The 15,882-nt window shown below is 33.2% G+C and overlaps 1 protein-coding gene across 3 annotated transcripts; it reads left to right on the forward strand.

Moving 5' to 3' along the window:
- Positions 1-1,522: 1,522 nt before the first annotated feature.
- LOC132703838 (facilitated trehalose transporter Tret1-like) lies at positions 1,523-15,266 on the forward strand. Of its 3 annotated transcripts, none has more exons than XM_060673342.1 (5): positions 1,523-1,567; positions 2,195-2,308; positions 4,741-5,023; positions 10,910-11,352; positions 12,301-13,482. In XM_060673342.1, exons 2-5 carry the CDS (start codon positions 2,245-2,247, stop codon positions 12,936-12,938), a joined length of 1,428 nt encoding a protein of 475 aa, XP_060529325.1. In that variant the 5' UTR covers positions 1,523-1,567; positions 2,195-2,244; the 3' UTR covers positions 12,939-13,482. The 3 variants fall into 3 exon arrangements, 1 of the variants encoding a protein (XP_060529325.1); XR_009619169.1 differs by lacking the exon at positions 1,523-1,567 and adding an exon at positions 15,130-15,266 and having other exon boundaries at positions 2,080-2,308; positions 12,301-12,995; XR_009619170.1 differs by lacking the exon at positions 1,523-1,567 and adding an exon at positions 13,570-13,644 and having other exon boundaries at positions 2,080-2,308; positions 12,301-12,995.
- The last annotated feature ends 616 nt before the right edge of the window (positions 15,267-15,882 follow it).

The raw sequence follows: 15,882 nt of genomic DNA on the forward strand, positions 1-15,882 counted from the left end.
GAGAAACTCTTGGCTTGAAAATGTTAGGTTTGTCTTAATCACTACTGAACTGTTTCGTGCCGCAGCCAATAAAGTTAGAATAGATTATCTACACAAGAAGGTGAAGCAATGGTTGGACAGGCATAGAGAGAAACTCTTGGCTTGAAAATGTTAGGTTTGTCTTAATCACTACTGAACTGTTTCGTGCCGCAGCAAATAAAGTTAGAATAGCCGTACCAGTCGCCAGCATCTGTACCGGATAGGCACTATTAGATTTCCTGAAAATTTCTTTGTATTCTTGAAATCCAAAAATAGCAATGAAATGATATTTAGTAGTAAGATAAGATAGTCTTGCCGATTTTCCCCATTTCTATCAATTACGACCAATAGACCTGGGGAGTAAAAATTTCCGTATTTTTTTAATAGAAAAAAAAGCTCGCTTTTGTTGCTGTTGCAGTGTCAAAAACATATTTTAAATACTACCCTGTGTAACACGACAGGTTAAAAAATGTAAAATCTATAATATAAATTGGTGAATTATCTTGCCAAAGGCCTTGGTAAAATACAGCAAGACCAAACCCCGACACCATTGTCAAGCCCTCTCGCTATATCATTACATTAGATAGTGAATTATTAAAAAAATTCATCATTAAGTAAGAAAGCGCCATCTAGCAATTAAGTTTGAAGTACTACCGAATTCGGATTTGTCACATTTGAAAGCGCCATGCTATATTTGTTATTTATTGAACTGCTGGCGGCGACGATATTTGAGGACAGAGCAGAAAACGTTGTAGAGCCCCTTTTTATTTCAATGGACTCGAATGACTACAGTTCATCTGACTATTCGGTACATGATGGCTAAAATTTACAAATTAAATTCTATTGTAAATAGTTTTTTTTATAATAATATTTAACTCGATCTATTTCATATGATTCGTATTTCTCTATACGTATTTATTTACTCGATCTTAATATAATTAATATTTAAATTTTCTGCCCATCTTTATTTTTATAATCATCTATAATTGTTATTGTATTTATTGTTCTAATACACTACCTGTAGTAACACTGCAGTCACATTACTTTTATTTACAAACTCGCCTTTCTATGGTATACATATTGGTGCTTATATAACTTATCAGTTATCCACCCTGTCATTGCAAATTTACATTTCTTATTCAGAAACTGGGTATAGTATTTTGTATTTAATATCTTTGCTGGATTAAAAAAGTTAAGAGTTTCATTTCAACAACACCCTGTATATCCTCAACGACTACCGTTTGATACGACATTTATTCAACAAATATTTCCATTATAGTTTATAGTATCACTTATTGCCACCAGATTACAGTGGACGGTTTGTCAGAAAATATTTTTGGAGATTTACATTATGGTCAATTAAAACAATGCAGTCAATTACAACATTGCAGTCAACCGGAATAGGTCAAAGATTCGTCACATATATTAGCAAATAAACGATGGAATAATTTTCCAGCTTTGGCAGTTTTCGAAATATTTAAGCGTTCTGGTACTTTTTACGAACACTGATAACTTAAGTGTGCGTTGAGAAAAACATAGTTTTTTTCAAGTAAGTGTTTGTTACGTTTCTGATACATTTTTATATTTGAACGCTCCTGTATATTAAAGTAAAATATAATGTAATTAATTCTTTTATAGTTTTTATTTCACATATTTCCTAATATTATTTAAACCATCTATAAAAAAAACAGTATTTCTATTTATACAGGTTTTATACAGTGTATTGATTCCATTTTTTTTTCCGCTAACATATACCTAGAATAAATGATACTTTTTAGAATCATGTCATCAAAAAGGATTTGTGATATAAAAGCTTTATTCTGTCGGACATCCCGTATATCGAAAAAAATCATACGCGGTCTCGCAGCGTATCGCGAAACATTATCGAACACTGAGCAATAACTATAAACATGACAAAAAAATGGATTTGCATCATATGATATGCAGGATATGCACATGTCAGATAAATGTTTTCTTTCGCGGCCTTGGCTCAATTGGTATTTGCATAGGATTAAAATTTTATTAGCCGAGGTTTATTTCAGCTTTGTTTCGAAAAACATTGTAAACGAATTATTACGTTAAAAACAATTTCCACACGCCAAGAGAAAACATTGTGTAAATCCGACTCTGATAACCTTTTCGCCGGTCGCTCTGTAGAAGTTTTGGTTATGTCCAGGACTCGATGTACTTATTCGCGCTCGCTTAACGATATTCAGTTAGTCGAATATGCACGAAGACCACAGGAGATTCCTGCGCGGAAGATCTTCGCAGGTATTGGCTTCCATAACCGGTAAGTTTGCGCGTGGTGTTGGAGACGCACGGTAAGAAATCCGCCGTTTTTTTATCCCTTCCTGCGGTTTCAGCCGAGCCGATATGTGCAAAAGTGGGTTTTATTTTTAGATTTCAATAAGGAATTTTGCTGCCGAGTTGTTCGAAGGGAAGTTTGAAGTTTTCGATGTGTTTTACGCTAATCCTTATTGGATAATATAGTGGCCCTATTGCGACATTGATATTTCCGCACATGCCTATACATTTCACTCACTATCCTGCACTTTGCAAAAATGCCGAATCCAAACTTATTAACAATCTGTCAGCGGCCATGTTGGTTGTTGAATGCCGCAAGGTCATTGGTAGAAAACAACATTTTAAATCTGGCGTATGCGCATATGGACCTTCTCAAAATTTTTGTTCATGGTAGTTTCATAAGTTCCTGCATTATCGGCATAGATAGGGCCTGTACATTTCTAGTAGCTATACTGATTTACAAGTAGGCATGCATCAGATTTTGTGGAGGAGTGATATATTGCTTTTTTCCGGCGTTTTTTTTGTGTTTTCATCAATATAGTTTTTGCCCAAAGTTAATGTGTATTATTATACGGACCTAGTTTCCCGGATAAAACCGGGTTGGTTTTTTCGGATGCGTGACGCTACACGTGGTTTTAAAACCGCTGATCGGATTAATTTCAAATATATTTACTATCAAATCATTGTTGGACTTCGTTGTAGTGAATTGTCATAACTGAAACCTCAGCTTTGTTCGATAAGATACTCATAAAAAGAAAGGAATTTGTTTATATTATACACCATACTTATTCTACTCTACTACTAGAAACCTGTACAAAATTTTAAGTACAAAAGATGTACGGTTTTTATCTATTATCTTTTTGTAATTTTAGAATAGAACACATGGGTTGAAAATCTATCAAAATGCATTGTTTTAAATATATTTTTAAAATATAACACTCAGTATATTCAATCAATCATTTCTAAAGAAATTTAATTTCTTGATAAAAACCTCTTTTCTGCATGGTCATAACAATGTCGTCAATATCACAGCGAGCAGAGAAATTAGTTTTTAATTTTTATGTGCAAACCCGTTCGACGGACTAAAAAGAAGTTAAGACATCAAATCTGCTCATAAATGAATGCAAATGTCATTATTTTTTAAAGAAATCAGTGGGGTGGCACTGACTGTCTATGAACAAATAGTATTTTAGTTAATTAGGTCGTCACTGCACTCGTTAAATCGAGAACCTTTTTTGTGAAAAATAAAATATCTGTCTAAAAGATAATATCTAGTTTTTAGTAAGTGTCTTTTTACTTTTACAATTTTCGGATGAAACAACATAACAATCTGTCAACAAGATAAATAAGAAACGACTCTTATTTAAAAAAAAAAACACTACCTACTTTTAATAATTTTTAACAAAATCGCCTGTTAATAAATTAATAACAACCTTTTTGAAAGAAAGTAGAACATAGGAACTAGATAAATTGTTGAAAGTGTTCTCTATCTTGAAGCATGCACGGTTCAGTACTTTTCCTCATATTGCCGCGCACTCTTTGAAGTATACGATCCTTCAGTGTTAAAGGGGGTGCGGTAAACCAAACTTTTAAGAAAAGTTCAAACTATTTAAATTTGGGGACTTAAAGACAAAGTTCTTTAGAAATGATTGGTATGAATATTTTTTATTCTAAGAGAAATTAGTGGCATCCCATCAATGTTTGCCAAAATAGACAGCTGATATTCCGTACGCCCCCCACTGGTGTATTTTTATAAAATTGGGGTGCATTAAATAATGCTTCTTGATACATAGTATATGTGTGCCAAATTTCATTAAAATATATGAAGTGGTATAACACATATTAAAAAAATATATTTTATTTTTGAAAATTTTACCACTCTGTATCTCAAAAGTTAAGATGTTTAGGACATATGTTCATATGAAGTTTTCTTTTTAAAACGCACATTCGATTAAAAAAACCCTGTATTAGCTCGGGTCTTACTCGCTGTTGTATATCATATTTTTCCTCCTCTTTCAAACACTCTAAATCAGGTAACACAAGAAAAATGATATACAAGGATAGTAGACCGGTAAATTTTCTTTACAAACTTAGTTTCCCCAACTAATCTTAAAGGAGAAGCATACAATAATATGCAGAGCGTCAGATTTGAGAAAATGTTTTCAATTTTCTAAAATGGTATAATTGAATGGGCAAATGTGGAAACCTATTATAAGTGATAAAATTCTTAATATGAATATGAATTTTGGAATAACGATTCTTATGTTATCATACAGGCGAGTATCACAATCCAAAATTGGTTAAAAGGCGCATTGTTGAAAATGACATTACAATTAATATTACTGTTAAATTTTTTTGTAAAGCCCACCTACAAGTTATTATACGCTTGGAAAAAATGTTTGCACACATCTTTTTTAGGAACGCTCGTGGCATGTTCAGACGGAATGTCTTTTGGTTGGACATCGCCGATGGTCCCTTATCTGTTAGACGAAAACAACTCGCACATACACACTACGCATAAACAAGGAGAATGGCTGGAAACCATTTCGCTTATAGGGGCTTTCTGCGGGCTGCCTATTACCATCTACTGTGTAGATAAAATCGGGAGAAAAAAGTCTCTACTCTTAGCCGCCGTTGTAGTACTTTTAAACTGGATCACTATAGGTCTCGCCGACAGAATCGAATATGTTTTTGTAGCAAGGTACGAAATGCTAACCTTTGCTTAGCAGAACTGCAACAGCGTTTGTACAGGATGTCCCAGTAAGGGCGATGAGGCAAGGTTTTCTGAAATTTAAAACTCGGTTTCTACAAAAATTTCTAACGTTAACCATAGTCATCTTAAGGCTGAAAAAATTAAAGTATTTTGGTGGGTGTTCGAATATATTCTTAATCAAATCTCCAAAAAGACTTAACGTATTTTCATAAAAAATAAAATAAAAGTAGTTAATGCTCAAAAAAAAATTGCATTTTGGGAAAATTTTCCACTTTACTAATCAATTGTTCAAGACCAACTTCATTAATTATTAAATTATTTTGTAGTAAAATGTGTTTTAAAATTATCAGTATTTTTCTTTTTTCCTAGCACGGTTTCTTCTAGGCACTAGATTGCGACGAGACAATTTGTATGCAAAAAATATTTAACAAATTTGAATTGGTATAAACGGTAGACAACCAATCATGATAATTAGAAATGAATTATTTCTATCAAAAAAGATGTGATACTAATTTTGTAAATGGTTTTCCACAGTTTAATACTTAAATGCCTCAATAGAAGTCAATAAAATGATTTCGTCGCCAACTCAACCATTCAAACAACTCATTAGTGCCGAGGGAATTATTAAAACTAATTTTTAATTATAAAAATAAGTGGCAAAACTAAATCGGCTAAGTTCGTCAAAACGTAGTAATGTCTACTACGGGATAATTTGGTGCTCTTCAAAGGTATCGACCATTGATATGTTAAATATTATAATATATAAATATTAAATATATTATATTATTATGCCTCGTGGCAAAGCAAACAATTTGTAATTACGCTACTTATAGGGCCACCCACAGCCTTTATAAAGACTCCAAGTTTATTAAAATGCGTTAGGTCTTCTTGAAGAACATTTATTTTTAAAAAATATTGAAATTCACAAACGAACAACATAAATATATTTTTTTTGCAGAAACCGAGTTGTTAAAATGCAAGATAGCAATTACGCACGGCCCTTTCAGAAGCTCGAAAATAATTGCTAGCATTTTCTCTTGATCGATTAACTTTTTTTTTTTTTATTTCTAGGACCTTCCGTTTCCTTAACACCGTATCTCGTTGTTGTTACTAGGACACTCGGTGTATTTAATGTTTTTTTTCAAATATATCATGAGCCGTGATAATACAAAAAATTCGAAAAGCAGTTTGCCATGATAACTAACAATGCTTGTTTTAGTATGATATGTCACTGTTCAAGTCATAGGTTACTGTTCAAAAAACATCATATTCGCAAAAATTTAAATTGTAGCGTTGTTTTTCGAATTATTTTTACACATCTATACATTTTTGAAAATTTGGAAACAAATAATGAATAAGAAGTGATATATGTTCCATTAAAAAAGAAAGTTACATAACGAACACTCTAGCTAAGCTGCAGTTTTAAAAACACTAGGCGTAGAAATAAAGCTATGGTTAATTTGTTGAAAACTGACCAGGCGACGTGGTAAAGCGTTATTTCCACATGGCCTCTGTGCATTTCTTTTTCACACAAAATCCATAAATGCTTTTTTCTCACGCTTGAAGTAGTTTTAAAGATTTTTGTAAAAATCCTAACAAGCAGTGTGTCTAGTAAGCTTAAACTTAGTATAACCTCTATCTCTTATAAGCATATTTTCTCTAATCAGATTGATGAGCCACGGGACTGGAGGTTTTATAACATGAATGGTTTCTAAAGGCGCACAAATATCAAAAACTAGGTTCAAATTACTATTATAAAAGTTGACCATTTCATTAATTTCATTTATTTTAAAAACTTTAGCCCAATCAATATCTGGAAAAAATGAACTCAAACCGACCTACATTTAGTTCAGAAATATATCTGAAAGCATGTATTTGTAAGTGATTCTTCATTGGCTCCTTTTAGTTCTCGGACCCCAAAGCTATCGTTACTTTTACAGATTTGTGCTTCTATTTTTTTAGTTTGGCAAATTTGTAGATTTTGTATACAATCATTTCATTTTGTTGTTGCTCTGGTGTCAAGTCTTTAGTTATGCTAATTCCAGTTCCTTTTAGTTTACTGTTATTAATATTTTAAAACTTTGTGCTTCACAGAGTATCTAACAAATTTGACTATAATGGGTCATTAATTTTTCCTTGTTTTTTTCCCAACTCTATACAAATTGTTTATATTATTATAATTTTATTTTAAATTTTATTATAAATATTATAATTCCCTGTTTCCGAATCAGTTCTATTATTATCTTTTGTAATTGTTCCCTTTTCTCTTCTAATACTGCAAAACCCAGGGCCTATTTTATTTTTCCTGAATCCCCTTTTTTTCAATAGTAGGTTCTCATTGGTAGGTTCAAGTACTGAATTCTCCGGTCGTTTATTTCTAGATTTTTTTTATAGATTGGACGTTCAATTTTATGTTGTTTAAATTCTTGCAAACTGTTTTATATTTGTTTATTTATTTTATTTATTACAGTACAAAGTTGAAAAAGTAGGAAAAGTAGGAAGATAGGTTTACAAATAAATCGAAATTTTAGCACTCATCAGTACAAAGCGAACATGATGCAAAGTGATATAATAATATAAAGACTATTACAAGTTTACATTTTATTTATTGTGTTCGATGTCGTATTATGTCCTAGAAAATATTTTTTCACCCTGCATTTAAAACCAAGTAATAAAAATATCGACATCAAGAAAGCAGTTATGTTGGTTCGGTAGTGGTCGACATCAAATAGAGTCCTGTCTCTTGCGTTCTGCCTTGGTGTTCGTAGGTTAATCTAAGAGCTAAGGAAAGTCAACTTGATCGTTTAAAAATGCGTTCTTTTGTTTTGGAGAGTTAGAATGTTAAATTTTGATCTAATGTGGTTGTAGTTGTGGTTTTCAACGTTAGTGTTAGTTTTATATGCAAGATATTTTAAAAATATGTTTTGTACTCGTTCCAAACGCGTGATGCGAATGTTGTAAATAGGATTCCAAATGACTGAAGCGAACGAAACTTTACTATGAACAAACGCATAGTACAGTGCAAGAAGAGATTTGGGGTTTTTGAAATCTATTGAGTTTCTTTTTATGAAACCGGTCGTTTTATTCGAGTCTCAAAAAGTTCACTTTTCGTCCAGCGTTACAGCTAGATATCCACCATTCGCTCTAAGTTGGCGTTATTAATATTGTATATTGAGTTTATTTTTTTTACATTTTGTTGTGTGCTAAAACATTTGGCTGGATTCAGGAAAAGATGATTACTTTGACAGTATTGTTCCAAGCGCAGAAAGTCTTCTTGGAGATTTAGACAGTCATAGTGTATATTTTCAAGTTGTAAGTAAGTTTTAAATTTAAGTTTTTATACCGGGAAAAATACTGTCATACATGAGTTTCTTTAAGATTTTGCCAAAGGTACACAACCTGCTTATAGGCCTGTAGTTCTTAACATCCTCTATATCACCGCTTTTAAAAATTGTAGTAATTTCACTTACGTTCCAAAGTCCCTGGAATGTGCCAGACGCAAGTGACTTGTTAAATATAATATCAAGCGGTAAAAACCGGTGGAATGCCATCCGGTCCTGGACATTTGTCTACATTTAAGTTTTGACATACTTGATGATTTTATGATTATGATTTTATTACACGAAAACTCGTTTTTTTTTCCTTTTATTATCGTTTAATTTCAACACACTTTTAAAAGAATGTGCAAACGCGTCGGTAACCTTTTTGCCGCCCTTTGCAAGTTTGATTGTGCTTTACTGTGTAGGGAATTGAGACATTGTTTTTTCTTTTACTTCCAATAATTTTTTTTTTAGTTTTCGAGAATGTTGGTCTGTATGCTTGCAATATATTTACTATAGTCGTTTCTGATCATTTGTTTTGATACGTAGCTTGGTCGCGATATATTTTATAATTTTAATGAATTTTTTTATTTTCTTCTATTACTGATATTGTTTTAAAACTAAAATAGAAACGAAAATTAGACTTAATCTCGCGAAATAGTACATTTTGTTCAACGATTCTGTCTATTATATTGTAAAATTGATTTATCCACGTAATCACCTGTCAGAGTTCGATTCCAGTCTATTTCTGATAGGTAGGTATTTATATCGTCAAAATTAACTTTATTAAAATTACATATTCTTTTATTTGGGGGATTAAGAAGCTTAACGCAAAACACAGACCAGAGGAATTCTATATCTTTGTGGTTGGCATTTTCGGCAACCACAAACCGACTCGTGTAAAGTTGTTACAGTATCTCTGTTGTAGCGAATTAAATCCAATATCCTGTTAATATTATTCGATTCGTTGGGAGTTCGCTTGTTAACACAATGTTGTTTAACCAAGTTTCAGTGAAGCAGATTACGTTATAATTATTTTGTAGTGTATTTTGGTAGAAGCTATTGGTTTTCGTCCTGAGATCTTGTGTGTTTTGGTAATATACGTGCCATGATGGTATCAGTAAGTTATCTTAAAGCGTTAACTTACAGCCTTTCCAGAACATTGGTATCCGTGACGTGTTCGTTAGTTATAAGTCATTTTTATGCTGCAGCATGTATCCAGGCCGCTGTGTATTATAGTAGACCCTCTTTTTTGCAACAGCTTTATCGTTCACAGATAAACAGCGATAATATGCAGTTGATATCGTTGATTTATGATGAAAATAAATGACGAGACTCACTATTTAATTAGCAGTCAATAATACAATGTATATAAAGTTGTTTATAATTACTACCTAGCAATTAACTGTCACTCTTTACCACTAAATTTTGAGTTGAAGCGGAACGAAAACAAAACATAATTTATTACAAGTCGGGCCTATATAGTTGCGATAGGCGTTATGTCTGATGGCAGCTTCAGAATGCTATGGTTCAGTATCGTTTCAAGCAATTTTGTGCCCTCCATAACACACGTCTGCCTAGGGCCTCCTGATATAGTCTGTAGGACGCGATGGACGTTGAAATAAATCCTTCTGCAATCACTATACACGCCTATCTCTGTAGTCTGTCGATTTTGGCCTCGGCCAATTTTTGTTGACCCTTGTGCCTCCAAGCTATAGATCCATAGACAATCATCACCATTCTATAAATGCTTGAACCCACGTTCCACACCTAGTGTTTTAAATAACATCTAGCAATTGTAGAGTGTTATCTATAATTATTTAATAATAATATGTATTGTATAATAAATTATTATGCGTTAATGATGTCCAATTTACCTATATTACCTATAAATATCCGAATACCGGACTTAGGGATTCATGGATCCCAATAATAATATAGATTCGATTTCGTAACGTAATGTACAATATAAATAAATAAATATAAATTTTAAAATTGACCGATCAATAGAAACTTGCCTCGGCTGAGAAACGTACCATTACATCCACTATCGCACCATTACTACTAAAATGATAGTTAAACTAAAAATTATAAGTTTAACTAAAAAATAACATTTGTTATTTATACATTCTATATCTTGCGCAATTTTCTGTTAAAATAATTTTAAAATTAATATCATTCTTATAAAATTAATATCATAAAATTTTGGTCCTTTCGTGCTAAAAATTTTAAATTTGAATAAAGAAAGAAAAAAAACCTGTTTGATACAGTTTCTTCAAATTTACCCTTAACTATGACGGCCTCTGCGTGTGCTTTCAGAGCCAGTTGCGTTCACCCTTGCTAGTCTAAATCTAGCGACTTCCTCCCTTATGGATGTTGTGATGGTTCTGGTTTTCAACCTTCTGCTTATTCATTTCCAGATAATGGGGTATATCCCTCTGGTAATGGCATTTAATATCTTAATAAATATACTTCATATGCGAAATATGGCGCAAATTCTAGATTTTCAAATACACTAAATTAATTCTGAATCCTTATTTACGTTAAATTGCAGATTCTTTTCCGGCATGGCCGGGGACATGTCTTTCGTAGCGGCACCCATGTACATTGCGGAAATAGCAGACTCAAAAATTCGCGGTCTCCTTTCTTCAATCATATATCTCATGATGCTGGCAGGTTTGTTGCTGGTCTACACTTTGGGTCCATTCGCGCCCTTCTATGCGATACCCATCGCCGGAGTAGTTGTCTCGGCGATCCAACTGTTGGTCTTTACTTTCATGCCGGAAAGTCCGTATTATTTACTATACAAGGGAAGAGATGCTGAAGCGAAGGAATCGCTGGCGAGGTTACGATCACCTCGGTCCGACATAGATAGAGAGATTAAAGATATTTCTCAAGCGATCGAGAGGCAGAAAATGGAAAAAGGACGGCCACAAGATTTGATTCTGGTACCCAGCAACAGGAAGGCGATTACGATCATGACCGTTTTAAATGCCGGTGAGAAAATGCTCGGTTAGAAGTTTATATCTTAAAGGCTATTTCACAAAGGTGTAGAGTAATAAAATGGGACATTCCCTCGAGTCACATATCTGTTGTTTAAATTCTGTTATAATATTTATTATATATATTTTCAAATATGACAATCGACTTTCATATCGTATTGCAATTATTTCCACAAAATAGACGCTCGAAAATTATTGTAAAATATAGAAACGGCGAGGTTGATAATCGCTATAATTAGCTGTTTTCCTTTAAAAAATATTCGGGTTTTTGCCCTGCTGATATGTCCGCCATTATCAGTAAAGGATTATTTCCCCTATATATTGACAGAATAATTAAAATATGTTTATGGTAACGCTCCGGTATTTGCTGTAGTGTTCACAGAATTAATAGATTAGAAAATAAATTGCTAAATTCACATTAACATAAAGATGATCCAATAATTCTTTATTATCAGTAAATGGAAATGTTATGTGCCCCAATTCTGGATAATTTTCCTACATTATTTATTTATTATTTCAATATTCTATAGTACCTATAGTAGCAGTAGAGGAGAACGAATCTTGACTACTTGATCGATCAAAGAGGAGATGACAGTTCCTCAGATAAAGAACAAGACTCTTATAATTTAATATTTCGCTGGACGCATTTGGCAAACCATTTTCAGTACCGGTGAATTGATAATAATGTAAGCAAAACTTCGGTGGTACTATCTGGACTCGATAAAATGAATGAATTTTGCAAAAGACCTTAAATATTCGTTGGTTCACTGTAGTCCCTTTGTATATTTAATGATGTTTTACCACTCTACATATTTTTGAGAGATTATAAAATAAACGTCAATTCGCAATTAAATTTTCAGCTTCAAGACACTAGTGATTGCGCAAACGAATTTAAAGACAGTCACTTTCCTTTTGCTCTATTTCAAGTTTAATATTTTTGCAGGTCAACACATGTCGTGCCTGAGCGTGATGTACATGAACCTACATCCAATACTGAACAAAGCTGGGTCGGTTTACTTGGACAACAATCTAACCGCCATAGTATTTGCCGTTATCATGTTCGGAGCATCACTCTGCGCAAGCTTCACTATCGACAGGTTCGGTCGGAAGGCAATATTGATCGCGTCCACCCTCTTGACGATGTTCTGCCTGCTATCTCTAGCAGTCTATTTTCACTTGCAATACTTGGGAGTCGACGTAGCTTTCATCAGCTGGATACCCATTGTATCCGTTTTGGTATACGCGGGAGTATTCAAATATGGGTTGGGCTTGGTACCAATCGTACTAACAGCCGAGATCTTTCCGGCTCCGATGAAAGCGATAGGCATGACCGTCGCCGACGTAATGTTCGTCCTCGGCGGTATTATATCGCTGCAGATATATCAGTTGCTGTCGAAATACGGTATGCATATCCCCTTTTACGTTTTCACCGCTAGCGCCTTTCTCGTGCTGTTGTACTCGTGCTGCTGTATTCCCGAGACAAAAGGCAAGACTTTGGACGAGATTCAGTCGATGCTGAAGAACGAGAAGGTCAAAGGAAAAGTCGAAGGACATGCGATGCGCGACATCAACCACCCCTGAGGCACGAAGGTTGTTTAGGTGATCCGGGTACGAAATACCCCGTCCGGCTCCTGAAAGGTTCGTTTGGAGTTTTCTCGAATGAGAAATGCACCTTGAGAAATAAAGCGTTATGAAAATTATCAGCTGCTTATTTGCGATATTCTTTTATTTATCTATATAGGAGTTTGGTAATATCTGTGTGAGATCTTAATTCTATTTGTGAGGATTTTCCTCAATCCTGTTTATAATGACAATTTTCCATAGGCTTTCCTTGCGATCGACTAAACGAGCCACTTTTTGCTAGATTTCTATGTATGTTAGAAAATATTCTCCAATGTGGTTGTCGTCTTTGTAGAAGTCGTGTTCCTTTTGCCGTATAGCGGCACGCGTCTTACGTTGCAATGACCTTAAATAAAATGAATATCGGCTAATTTTCTGTTAAAAAAATGCTCCATACTTAAAAAAAAACTTTAGAGACAATGTAAACCAAGAACATCTTAACAGTCAGACTGAAGAAAAAAGTCTGGAAGTAAACCTACAAAAAGTTATTGCGGTTTTTGTTATCTTTACCCCTCAAAAATTACGCCTCTGATACAAAATGACTAAAACGCTAAAATTTCAAAAGTTTATTTCTACACAAATTTCTTTCTAGTAAGCATCGATTTTGACCAAGGTTTACATGATTTACTACTTCAAAAGAGTGAGCAACTCTGGCCATCCAGCCTTTCGATTTTGCAGCCCGTGGCTTTATAGAAAAGCTTGTGTACTCTTGCTAGGTCTCTACAAAATAAAGATGAATTATTGAATTGTGTTGACGATGCCTTTACTACTTTAAAGACATACAGCATCACCAGAGTATATTGCGTGTTTGAACAATGTTGTCATATAAAGAGAATTATTAGACCTTCATATTGTAAACTGCGTTTATGCGAATCACTGACTTGTTCTTGGCACCTAACCCAAGCGAGAGAAAGAGCTAAATTATGTAAAATCACCTTGCGGGTTGCTCTTGAAACTGCTATACAATGTGAAAAAAGAAAAGAATAAATTAAATTAAAAAATATCCAAATAATTTTTGCTTAATATTCCGCTTTGTGAAAACATTAAAGCGTACAAAGCTTTATACGGAATTTTAAAAGCAGGGACGTCGCTTCTAATTTTTATTTTTTCGTATAAATAAATTCACAATTTATTAATAGAAATTTTGAAAAACTGTCACGCAGAATCTTAGATATTAACCCATCGTCACAAAATTTGTGTGGCATCAGCACTAGAGATTCACACAGCCCTGGTTTTATTTAGTGGTCCAAATCTATAATTTATCCTATAAATATAATTAATTGACATAGGCTTTTTAGAGGAATTTTGAAATAGGATTGGAAAATCTGGGATCACTAAACTTTTTATTCCCTTAATGAAATCGATGATTTATATGATTTTTTTCCCGTGTTATTGAATCAGCTTTTATGCGATTTTTTTTGTTGACTTGTGTGAAAATGCTGCTTTTGAAAGCGCTTTTATCTATTATATCATAAGTCACATCGTTGTGCTAGTTATACAGGTTGTTCAAGAAATATTCTTGATATGGACGCTCTGAATTAAGGTATTTTATTTATGATATTGAATATTTAAATATTTGGACTTAATAATTTTTTTTTCTCTGTAAACATCGCAAGCAAATTCAGCCACATATCGGTATACAATGGGTTGTAAACACACCCTCTGGTTTTTATATATCCTTAATTTCGTGTACGCGCGTTTCTACAAGAAAATTATTTTAAATTATACTTGTTTTCTTATAAATGTGAGTTTTGTATCGTACCGATAAACTGATGTTATTTGGTGTTTTAATAACCAAAAAGTAGAAAATTCTTAAGATTTTCTCCACTGGCAATGCAAAAATTGTTTATCAGTAACATAGAGCAGGTTATTATTTGACTTGCTTGCAGAAACCGACTTACCGTAATTTTATTATGAATTTAGGAGTAAAGTATTTCACTGATGTGTAGATTGGTTCTTTAAAACAAAAAAAAAACTATTAAATCTAATCTATTCATCGAAAATCGTCAAGATTTGCTGTTTATTAAGACAAACAAGTTGTTAGTGGAACCATCTTTTATGCCCAAAATTTGTACCACTGCTAGGTGCTGTCAATTAGATAAATTAAATTTGTTAAGAAAAACCTATAGAATAACCTCTAATGTATCTACAGGCCCTTTGATTTCACTTCACACCTTCAACTTCCAAGAAAAAGTGCCTTGCTGATTGACTCGATTTTCAAGTTGAATGAAATGAAGACCGTGACACTGAACCTGGAGAATCCGATTTGAGAAAATGGACAAAGATTACTGTGATATTTGTTGTTTACATAACATAATTATTACATTTCAATATCTGTAAGGCGAAATAGATAAATTTTGTATTTTAATGCGAGAAAGTAATAAAATGTAAATTTCAATGCAAGGGATCCTTAAATAAATTCCGTACTTTAGTTTTTCTCGCACCTCAACTAGGTTGGTGAGTGAAGATAATGGGTCAGCAGCCTTACTAAAGGTTGTTTATTAGATAATAAACATGATAATAATAATCATGATCATAATTATAGCGGTGGACGAGACATCAATTATTCTAAGATTAAGTAAATAAAAACATATATAGCAGTAAGGATAATACGAAAATAGGTAAATTGTAGTAAATATTATTAGTTGAAAAAATCAACCATCAACTAAATTTTAGTCAGCATTTTTCGAGAGGTCAGATGAAACATAGTCGTTGGAAGCCAGGGAAATAATCAGGCACTCCAAAGTGTTTTTTATAGTTTTATCAGTTTCCCACTATCCCTTTTCAATGTCGCTGAAGCAATTTTGTAGACAACAAAGTTGGTACAAAGAGGGTTATTAAAATATACAATCGCCAGTACCTTCTTTCTCATTCCACGTACCTTTCTGGAATGGCTTCTTATTTT

This window comes from Cylas formicarius, unplaced genomic scaffold (genome assembly GCF_029955315.1).
Source record: "Cylas formicarius isolate icCylForm1 unplaced genomic scaffold, icCylForm1.1 PGA_scaffold_6__28_contigs__length_40554024, whole genome shotgun sequence".
Taxonomy (NCBI): domain Eukaryota; kingdom Metazoa; phylum Arthropoda; class Insecta; order Coleoptera; family Brentidae; genus Cylas; species Cylas formicarius.